The 11435-nt window shown below is 36.5% G+C and overlaps 2 protein-coding genes across 6 annotated transcripts in view; one reads left to right on the top strand and one right to left on the bottom strand.

The window, feature by feature from the left end:
• Nucleotides 1–138: 138 nt before the first annotated feature.
• Nucleotides 139–11435, bottom strand: part of mc2r (melanocortin 2 receptor) — a 17898-nt gene continuing 6601 nt past the window's right edge. The window contains exons 1-2 of one of the 2 annotated variants that reach the window (XM_048153790.1): nt 9981–10117; nt 139–2244 (exon numbers count right to left, since the gene is read on the bottom strand). In XM_048153790.1, coding sequence (XP_048009747.1) covers nt 1264–2178 — 915 coding nt within the window. In that variant the 5' untranslated portion in view covers nt 2179–2244; nt 9981–10117 and the 3' untranslated portion in view covers nt 139–1263. Of the gene's footprint in view, nt 2245–9980; nt 10118–11435 lie in introns of those variants that run through there. The other variant, XM_048153789.1, reaches the window with a different exon arrangement.
• Nucleotides 7950–11435, top strand: part of lmna (lamin A) — a 27776-nt gene continuing 24290 nt past the window's right edge. Inside the window, exons 1-3 of one of the 4 annotated variants that reach the window (XM_048153786.1) lie at nt 8011–8088; nt 8544–8629; nt 10883–11000. The gene's annotated coding sequence lies outside the window, so the exon portion shown is untranslated. Of the gene's footprint in view, nt 8089–8543; nt 8630–9864; nt 10294–10882; nt 11001–11435 lie in introns of those variants that run through there. The other 3 variants (XM_048153785.1, XM_048153784.1, XM_048153787.1) reach the window with 3 other exon arrangements.

Genomic DNA, 11435 nt, shown 5'->3' with positions numbered 1-11435 from the left:
ATACAGATTAAACGGTCTAGAGTCACTCGATTTTTATACTCTTTTTATCAGAGTTCTTACATTTTAATTATGCATGTATATATATAGAAAGTTTAAACAAATTTGGAACAAAATTTCTTACCTACCCTGCCTTTAAAAATCACACACAAAAATACAGTAAGGGCATTTTATTACATTTGTATTGTTTCAGAAAGAATGTTTCTTAAGTAAAAAAAAAGCATGAAAACTCCATTTTAAATTGTGTGTAATGCAAATGTGTTGTGTATGTAATTTATGCATGTAAATGGTGGACATTTTTTCTAGTCTTCTGATTTTGTCCTTTAACTGCAGAAGTAAAAAATGCTGGTAATTCTTTACAGTTGAACTTACTGTATGTGATATGTAGATTTCTAAGCGATGATATCTGATAAATGACATACCGTTTAATGAGCTACAGTGTTTGTGAACAAATATGAGAATTTCCTGTATTAAACACTGAAAGACTTGATTACACTTTACAATAATGTTCAATTCATTTACATTAGTTCATATATTAGGTATAATGAACTTCTTGTGTAGTGTTATTGGATAGTTTGTTTTATATAAATGTTGTTGTGATTTTTTTAATACCCGTGGATCAAAAATCTATCCTGCAGTGTGAAGCACTAAAGGCCTTGTTGTAATTCAAGCAAAATCAAAGAACGAACTGGTGAGATGTCATTACGAACAAAATCAGGCCTAAATGAAGTTCATTTGGAGTTTGTTTCAGGAGAGTGAAAGCTTGCCAAAGCGAACTTTCTGGAAAAGGTAAACGCCCTTGAACAATCAATGGTCTGTGGCAATTGTGCTCTGGGGCTCCGCCTTCTTTGAGGTGGAAATCTTCTCCGGCTCATTTCTTCTGTTCAGTCTATCAAGGTCAGACATGGGTAAAAACAAACACACTGGAAAGCTGTTCAATAGTAGAAATTGAAGTTGTACTTCAAATTGAAAGCTACACTATTGTATAGGCTATATCTATTGTATAAAGTGCTAATAAATGTGATGTGACCTGAGAGCTTGAGCAAACATATTGTGATATAATCAGATGCTTTCTTAACTTCTGCTTTCTCAGCGTTGTCATTTTTGTTATTGAGAGGAAAGTACAGCACATATTTACATACTCATCAGCAGTGTGGGTGGCATCGAGATGTTCTCTAACAGCATACTGCTGCAAAGGTATATCAAACTTCTTTTTACCACTAAATGAAGAAAGAAAAAGAATCATGAGTATATCGGGGCCGTCGCTCAGACACACTGTTTACAGATCCTTGCAGCTGAGTGCAGGAACATTATCTTGTAGGTATTGCGCAGCTCTGCACTACGGAAAGCATAAATGGCTGGATCAATGACCGCGTGACTCACTAGCAGCACAACATGCAGCTGGAAGAGCGAGCGGTAGCACTCACAGTATGGGTTCTCCGGACAAATCATCATAATCAGCAGATGAAATAAGAAAGGAGCCCAGCAGGCCACAAACACTCCAATCAAGATGGTGAGGGTCAGCGCCCCCCTCAAGCCACTTTGCCTATGGCGTGCCTGGGCGCCTGGCATAGACGCGATCCTGTTGGCGTGGTGCCGTGCTAGCAGAAACATATGCACATAGAGCAAGAGGATCAGGAGCAGAGCTGTGAAGAAGAGCACAACGAAGAAGATTTGCACTGTGGCGGCCACAAAGAATCCGATCATGAGCGCTCCGCTGGTCCCACACAACACCCAGATAGCGGACAAAATAACCACTACACGACGCATTGTCATAAGCGTGTGATAGCGTAGAGCGTGGAATATGCTGATGTACCGATCCACGGCTATGGCGAGAATGCTGAAAATGGAGCCCAGGAAGCCCATCAGGGTTAGAGAGTCCATGATGTCATCTATCTTCAGCTCAAAAGGGCCACGGGAGTTCAGGTGTCCGGCATCTATAAACAAGAGCAGGACGTCTTCTAATGCCTTGGAGAGGCTGGAGATGGTGTTAAACAAAGCCAGGTTGCAGATGAAGCAGTACATAGGAGAGTGAAGGTTCTTGTTTTTGATCACGGCCACAATCACCAAGAGGTTCTCGCTCAGACTGGCGACGGCGATGGCCAGGAAAACCTGACTGGGGACCTTAACCTCAGCGCAGTCTGTGGGGTTGGTGAATGGAGCTTCAGTGCTTGAGTTCATGATAGATGGATTACTGTCTGGATGAAGACCACATGGGGATCACACTTGGTTGTTGGATCAGCTGACCTGGAGAAAAAAAAAGTTTTTTTATTGGGTTACAAAGGATATAATTTATCATAATTTACTTTTATTCAGCAATGATGCATTCAATTGATCAAAACTGCAATAAAGACATTTAGTCTATTATGTCTTTCAAAAGAATATATTCATTTCAAATAAATGTTCTTTTGAACTTTCTATTCATCAAAGAATCTATTCATCTATTCATCAGCACATAATAATGAGAAATGTTTCTTGAGCACCAAATCAGCATATTAGAATGATTTCTAAAGGATCATGTGACATAGACATCAAAGACTGGAGTAATGGCTGCTAAAAATTCAGCTTTACCTTCACAGGAAATTATTTCAAAATATTTTAAAATAGAAAGCAGTTATTTTAAATTCTAATAATTAGAAAAACTGTTTTACTGTATTTTTGATCAAATAAATGATGCCTTGGAATGTATTTATTTATTTGAACATGTCTTTCAAAAAAATCTTACTATATTGGCTGTTATCAGCCATAACATGAAAATATCAACTTAATGGTATCGGACAGAATTTTATATTGGTGCATCCCTAATAAATATCACACTTCCTAAAATATACAAATAAAAACACAAACAAATCCTATATAGCTAATATAATATCACATACAGGGGGCTCAAAATACTTGTAATGTATGATTGAGAGTTTTGGATTAACGCATTACAAGTAACTTGAGTTATGTAATCAGATTTCTTTTTCAAGTATCTAGTAAAGTAGCGCATTACTTTTTCAATTTACAACAAAATATCTAAGTTTTTTTTTTTTCAAATAAGTAAAGAAAGTTACTTTTTTCACATTTATTGACAGACAGCTCTCCTGTCTCCATGTTGAAAGAAATAAAGTGCAGAGGCGTTGTGTGCGCTCTATTTATAGTTCTAGGCTAAATGTGAACATGCATACTCATCTCACTTGCACGAAAACATTCAGTATTGAATGAATAAAAACAGAGTTAAATGCAATTTCAATGCCACAGACCATTGAATTTTATGCAAACCAGTAATAATTAACTATATTAAATTACACAAATGTACTTTATGTATTTAATCTCACTTTATTAACCAATGTCTTTGCTGCTGACTTTCAATGTTACTTTTTTAGGGAGCAATGCAATATTGTAATGCAAGTAACACTGATGTTTGACATGTTTGAGTGGTGGTCATATATTTCAACATATTGATTGTCATGGGATACCTGGGTTTGAATCCAAGTGGTGATGTAATCAGGCAAAAAGAAGGTTTTATACCTTCTAATGCTTACAGAACATGTAAAAAGATCTTAATGGTCTCTGAATTATATAGAGTACATGAATCAGTAAGAAAGGAAAATGTTAGCATTGGTAAATATGAGACACACTGTGCCATGGGTCACAATAATGTGCATTATATGAATCTGCAGCTGCTCTACATGACACTTCTGAGCCGTGCGGAACATCACATATTCCTCTAAGAATAAAGTCACAAATATGATATAAATTATGACAATATTATAAAATTATATGTAAAATAATGTTTCATACAGAGCTTTCCAACACTGAAGATGTAAAGGATGGAGAATTATACAAAAACAAAAACAGTATTTTATTGGACTAGTAAGCTGTTCTAAGTAAAAGTTGCAAGAAGAAGAAGAAAAAATGTTATTTAAGCCTCTACCTCTTAGAACACGACTGAGCAACATTTCATACTGAGGATCAAATAAAAACATCAGACACAAAAGCTCATTTGTTTTCTTTGATCCATTATTTGTTAATGTATTTCTCCCCCTAAATCTGCTGTACATTTTCCGGTTATGTGAGCTCAAAAGCAACCATAATTAGTACTTGAAAGGCCGGTCTAGACAAGAACAGAGCCAGTGATTAAAACCTCACATGTTGCCTAAAATCCAACATTCCTGACAATTAAACTTCTGTTCATCCATATCAAGCCCATGCCCACTTTTAGATCGTTTAAGACCGTCTGAACACAGTTGGATTTAGAGATACTGATCACAATGGATGAACTAAGTGTCAAATTATACAATATTTGTCAAATTCACATACCGTTTTTCTCATCAAACACACCCACAGGGAATTTTCCTCAGCTTCACATGGAATGTCGCAGATACATCAGTCTGGTAGCACCGGAAAAGCTCTGTTCTGGCTGTTAATAGACAGTGTGTGGTCATGCCTGTATATTTGTATATCCTTGAATGCTCAAGGCAGTGCGAACCATTTGTGTTCTTATTCCAAATAAAGCACGACGCAAGGCCTTTCCTCCCTAACACCCTTTATTTATCAAACCTTGTTACTCGCATGTAGCATATGGAAACAACCTGCTCTCATCAATGATGGATGAAGTGGCTATAGTTCATTGTTCAACCTTGGCCATTTTAAAGAGCAATAAAGAAGTTTTACTTCATATGTTCTGATTCTATTTTAACATAAGTCTAAAATAACCAAGGTTAAACACACAGCGACCTTTCAGTTTGAACACCCATCATTCTCTACAATTTTTTGAGTTTCAGGCACTTTTCAAACTACCTCACAATCATAATTAACACCATTATAAAACAAGTTGGAAACACTGAACAGTAGTGGATGTGTTGAACGAAAGTAATTATTAAAGAGCAATGAACTCTACATGAGCAGGTGGACTGCCTCTGTCAGCTGATGCACTACACTTGTAATTATAAGGCTTGATTTGTACTTGATAAATGTTCATTAGCATATATCATCATGACAGAGGCCTAACTGTCCTGTAATTTTATTATGTTGTTCTTGTTACATTTCTTTCTAAACATTTTCTTTTTGTGATTGTGTTTGAGTGAAAAGAGTTTCATTCAAAACAATTAAATGTCATTGTCCAAAGATAATAAACTCTGTGTTAATGCTGCCACCACCTGGAGACACTTCATACAGTTGAGCGTTAAGACAAACCTGAAGCTGGGGCCAGCTGCATAAACCTCCCAGACCAGTGGCGTAGCGTCTTGTATGCACGTGCATATGGGCCCGGGAGGATTGGGGGCCCACTATTACGGGCTTAACCCCAAAGTATACATCGGGCGTCCGCATCGCGAAATTTTCGTCATCAGGAGGGTTCGCGGACGTCCGCGTGCAGCCCAATTTTTGTGATGGCACGGACAGTGTGTTCTGAAAACAGCCCATGCGAGAGTGAATTGAGTGCTTGAACACAAAAGTCCACTAGATAGCGCGCAGTGCACACGCCGAACGCGTCTTTCTGCATCCAAATACTTTCACGCGCGTCTGTGCGCGAGAAGGAACCTGTGTACATATGTTCAGAAAAATGAAGTATAATAGAAATAATGTTGTCAATAACTTGCTATAGCATATCTATGTTAAATGTACTGAAAATCATTAAGAATCTGAATAAATGGACCATAAAATGGTCCATGCCATGTCTTAGCGATAATCTATTGTATTTGACCGGTATTCGCAGTGGGTTTCTGAAACTTATGCATGCAGTAATGTCAGTAATGCAGAATTTTAAATGAGTCATATTGGTTTTCTGAAAAAATGACTACGTCTGCACATTTTAAGATACTGCACAAAATTTGAATAATTGTAACTCGTACTCTTGCTGGGGTGGATAGGCCTACTTTATATTCAACGAAATAAAATGCACATAAAATGTAATGGAAACAACTTTAGAGAAGAAACTTCTAGTAAATTTATTAGGAATAAAACATGCGCATTAAAATAGTCTGCGACAGAATAATTAATTCATAACTGGAATAATCTTCAGACTCATCGCATCTGAAATGATGCTATGATCATTCTGAAATTCCAAAGTCAAATCGGTCGAATTCAAGCGTAGACTGTGTTGAAAAGCGGGTTTGTTTGACATTTTTGAAATAGATCCGCAATGCAAAGTAAAAATGATGGAGGAGCGCATAGTAGGCCTACTGTAGCGCTGTTAGTGATGCTATCTTATTCATATTAAAGTCCGCGAAGCCAAGGGGGGCCCGTAAAAAATTTTTGCATATGGGCCCGGGGCTGACTTGCTACGCCACTGTCCCAGACTACACTATATTAAGACTGTGTCTTAAGAAGAACTAATTTGACCAACAGTTAACCAAGTGTTTACTTTCCCAGTCCAAATGATACAATTTACCTTTTTATGTAGCTAACTGAAAGTTATGACCAGTCTTGAGGAAAAAACTTAGATGAGTGAGACTGTTCGTCGTCAGCAGAGGTCACTAGAGTAGCTATCCAAAAGCTACACACCATTGTCCACCAAAATTAGGGCCCGGTCCCAAATGGTCACCCATCTGAGTCCGCACTTTCGTGACGTAATGCCGCTGTGACTGCCAGGTAAATTCCTCTGCGTAGCTCGCAGACTTGCGGGCTCAGCTGAAGTGCGCATCCAGGGCGCATAGCGGCCGCAATGGGGGCGCTCGCGAGCACCCTTCTGAAACCTAAAATGATGAATGGGACACCCCATTCATCACCCCAAGTCTCGTGGACTTAACGGACACGCGCACGAGGCAGCCATTGTCCACAAGACTGAAAGTGCACAGAAGTGTGCCATTTAGGATTCAGCCTTAGTGTGACCAGCATAAACGTTCTTCTTTTTAACCAATAAATTTACATGTTCATGTCTTTTACATGCCGACATGCTCGTTCATGATTTACTGATCAAAAAAAAAAAAAAAAAAAAAATTGCTCACAATTTATACCAAACTATATATTTTGAAGCTTGGCAAAACTTGAAAACAATTATGTTCATTATTAAAATTTAAAAAATTATTAAGATTTCACATGACTTTTCCGGGTCTAGAAATCACACTAAAAGCTATATCCGGTTTTCCAAGGCTGCAGGAATCCTGAATATTCAATAATAAAAAAAATAATAATAAAGAATTAAAATATTAAATATCTTGTTTTTAGTTGTTTTAGCTTAATAGTTGTTTTGTCTTATTTTACTCATTTTAAGTCATCTTGAGGCTTGGAAGTTTGATGTGGCCCCCTTGTTGGCCCCGACCCCCTGGTTGAGAACCATTGCTTTAGATGACATAATTGTTAATTAATTTATTTTATTAATTTCTTATTTTGACCTTTTAATCAACATTTTTGTATTTATGATTAAAATAAATAAATAAATAAAATGTATTATTTTGGTTTTTATTTATAATATAAATATATAAAACCAAAATTAATTAAAATGGTATTTTTTTCTTACACCTTGAATAAAGTTGAATGCAAATTTAGTTGCAAGAACAACAGTGCAAGAACATCTTGTTTTTTTTTTTGAGGGACAACAGTAATAAAGGGTTAGGTCACCCAAAAATGAAAATTCTCTCATCAATTACTCACCCCCTCAGGTTGTTCCAAACAAGTATGAATTTCTTTCTTTGGCTGAATACATTAAAAAAAAAGAAAAGGAAAAAAAAAGATAATTTGAAGAACCATAGGCCCCATTGACTTCCATTGTTATTTATTTATATATATGTATTTATTTTTATATTTATATATATTATATTTATCATTTATATATTATATTTATATATATTTTTTATTTATGTATATATATATGGGAAATATATATATATATATATATATATATATATATATATATATATATATATATATATATATATTTTTTTTTTTTTTTTTTTTTTTTTTTTTGAGGGGGCTATCCCTTTAACTTCTGTCTTTTTGTACTTGGTGCCCATGATAAATTTCTGTCCGAGTTTGAACTCTGCCTTTCAATTGAATGACCACTAGAGGGCATTGCACACTCCATCTGTATTGCTATGCTAGTAGTAGGAGGGTATGGCGGATCCTTGAACGCCTGCAAACGTTTCCTGATCTTGGGATTCGGCAACTGTGAGTCACTATTTCCCTGTCTGAGTCTTTGCTCAATCATTTAATCTTTTTGCTTATACTAATCCATAGCAACGGCATTTGTGGGGTGTTTATGAATAGAACGATTTGTATGTTCATTCTCAATGCATGACTCAACAGTTTTAATAACCTATAATTTTACTTAAATATATCCTACTTGATTCCAGGGAATTCTCATCTTTAGTCCTGAATTAGCTGTTTGGACTACAGTTAAAAACGTTTTGTGTGTTATATAATAATATTATGAATTAATGGTTACACTACTAATCACAAAATCCTTGATGACTTTTTAATGTAAACTGACAATTATATGAAAGCTATATAATTGCAGTGTAGTTTGACCTAAGTGTGCCTGAATTTCATGTTGTGAAAACATTCTGGTTGGAACCTGTCATGTCTTGGAATTTGCTGAATGTGTCCCAATTCTCCACCCTTAGGCCTCCTGAGTCATGTTCTTACAGAAGTTTAGACCCCCATCTAACCTGCTCTGGTGAAACTCAACAGAATTCCACAAAATCTGCAGGTTTTTCCCTCAAAATCAGTGTAGAAAATGAAACTAAATAAGATTTCATTTGGGCCTACTCATCATGACTGATCTCTCATCAGTTCCCATAGATTTTTGAGATGGCACTCAGGGTGGAGAGACATGTACCCTGGGGAATCTCATTGTTATATTGGAATGCGGTGGTTGTCTGTGATGATGTAATGAAGATGGCAAAGAAAGAGAGTCTAGGAGAAAAGAAAGTACAGAACAGACCGGGGCATCCTGGAGAATTACAGGGACTTTTCCACTGATCTGCCGAGGCTTCTGTGCCAAGGGTGTCTGCTTTCTTTTTTCATGGCTTTCTCCATCTCCTTACGGCCGTTTCCAGAAGCATTTTTGTGCACATAGTGATTCAAATAAATATGGCTTTTATTTTACTTTTTTTTCCTTAAATATTATCTTATATTTATATATTTCCATTTTTCATTCTAATTTTACATTGTAGTAATGTTATGTTTTTGTCATTTTTTTTCTATTTCTATATTAGCAATAATTTATACTTTCAGTTTTACTTTTAGTCATTTTAAGACTTTAACTTTAAAACTTAAGTTTTTTTTAAAAGTTTAACTTAAATTAAAAAAATTAGTTAGTTGCCAAGGCAACATTTCTCATTTTTGTTTAAGTTTTTTGTTTAAGTTTCTTATCTAATATTTATATTTCAGATTTATTTAAATGAACAAAAAAGTTTTCATTTTAGTGTACAAAAACGACACTGATGTGCAGGTTTGATCCTGAACTGAATATGAACCAGAGAGTTGATGGGAGGTGACTAGTTAGCAGTTAAGTGAATCAAAACACAGCCTTCCTTCCCAAAAAAGGAATTCATCTCATCCACTCTCACTCCTTTTACTAAGACACCTGATTGGATAATTTATTTTTCGTATGTCCACCCCTCCGGAATAAATACTAGGCAGGCTGTTTTCTGTGACCTTCCCCTTTAAAGCTTCATGCAACAACAAGTGAATGTATTCTGGATTTCTAGGAAGAATGAGGAATGTTTTTCTTTGGCTTTTGGATAAGTAGCTCTTCGGAGAGCTCTCTTCGGACTAGCTTTAACTATGGGAATGTTGATTTGATTTTTATAAACTTATTTTAAATTCATTTGAATTAATTTTTTTTTTTTATTTAAAGGTGCAATGGGTGATTCTCGACAGAAACATTTTTGTTATACTGGTTGAAAGCCTCCTCATATCTTGATAGAAATTATTATTAAATGGTATAAATGTAGCTTTTTTATATATAAATATATATCATCTGTGGAAGGCGTAGGACCCTTAAATGTTCATCAAATCTTTATATTGGGTCTGAATGAAATAATACGATGTCCTACCTGCCTGTCAACGTATGTTTTTACATACCCTCGCGCACCCTGTTCGCGCAGACGTCATACGTCATCAGCGCGTTTCACGCTATGCAAAGTTTATACAAGACCTCAGTCACGGAGCGCCGCAAACAATCAGGAGCCACCTTTTACAGTTCCTACCGAATCAAAACAACGAGTTTATGCTGAGTTCACACCATAACTACCGTAATTAAGCGATGGCAACCACGTGACGTTCTAACCGGAGCTGTTCACGTCCTCATACTCGGAATGCGTTTCCATGTCAACCGTATCAACACCGAAACGAATCTGCAGCAGTCAGGTACAAGCTCTTCAAGTTGTTTACGTTCATTTTAATTGTAATGTTATGTGCTTTGAAACATGAGGTAGTTTAACGCCGTCTCTTGTGACGCTTTGCCGAGAGCAGCTGTGTGTGTGTGTGTGTGTGTGTGTGTGTGTGCGCCTGCCTTCAGTGTTTTGGAGGAGGCGTGGCTTTGGACGGTGATTTGCAGGGAGGGTCGGAGCAGACTAACCTTAGCATTTCCCATGTCATCTGCTGCACCTTTAATTTAACTTCTGTTTTTTATTTAATACTGGGTTTAGAGCAAACATTGTTTTATTCTATTCTGCTGTTTTGTATTTAATTTATTTTTATTTTGCTGTGGATTAGTCATTATCAAGTGTTGACTGTTGGTCAAACTGCTTATCTCACAAGTTACAGATTATATAAGTTACATATATAATAAAAAAGATAAGCCGAGATGATTGTGTGACAATGTGAAATAGCCTAGCTCGATTCCCTTGTGTGTTCTTACTGAGTCAGACTTACTAACTAACGTACTAACGTTAGCTCCGCCCTCTTTTCCCTCACTTGCTCTTCTCCTCCTCCTCCTCCTCTCTCCTCCCTAAAGAGGCGTGAGTTTCTGCCAGGAGCACGAGTCAGAATAGACACTCTCTCTGCAGAGTTTCAACGGGACACAGCAGCCGTAGGAGCCTTCACTAACCCAAACTCTCTCTCAGCTTTACCAGGTCAGTGATTCAGGCATTTTGACTAGCTGTTCTGCAGATTGTGAATGGACCCATGTATATTTTTTATGTGTATATTTTCATAGCCTTTTTTATTAACATTGAAAAGTAAAAGTAGTAGTTGTCTTGAGGGGGAGTGTCACATATGCTGTCTAAGCACATTGTAATGTTTGGAATTACCTCCACGGTCCAAAACAAACATTTGATCAGAGCTCAAATGAATGGGACTTTGACATTTGTATCTGTGCAAGTCGTCTTTAAAGTGTGTAAAAGAGTGTGTCTGGATAGTTTGTCCAAAATAAGTTGGCAGTGAATGCAATCTAAACCCGTATGAGGTTTAGATCTAAACCAGATAAGTCTATTCAGAAGGGGATGTGGTTGAGATTTGAGTTTATTTCTGGGAAGTTTGTGCTAAACATACTTGGATGTGATCAGAGG

This window comes from Megalobrama amblycephala, linkage group LG13 (genome assembly GCF_018812025.1).
Source record: "Megalobrama amblycephala isolate DHTTF-2021 linkage group LG13, ASM1881202v1, whole genome shotgun sequence".
In the NCBI taxonomy this organism is placed as follows: Eukaryota; Metazoa; Chordata; class Actinopteri; order Cypriniformes; family Xenocyprididae; genus Megalobrama; species Megalobrama amblycephala.
Note: the sequence above shows the minus strand (reverse complement) of the source record. Positions and strands in the feature narration are given on the sequence as shown.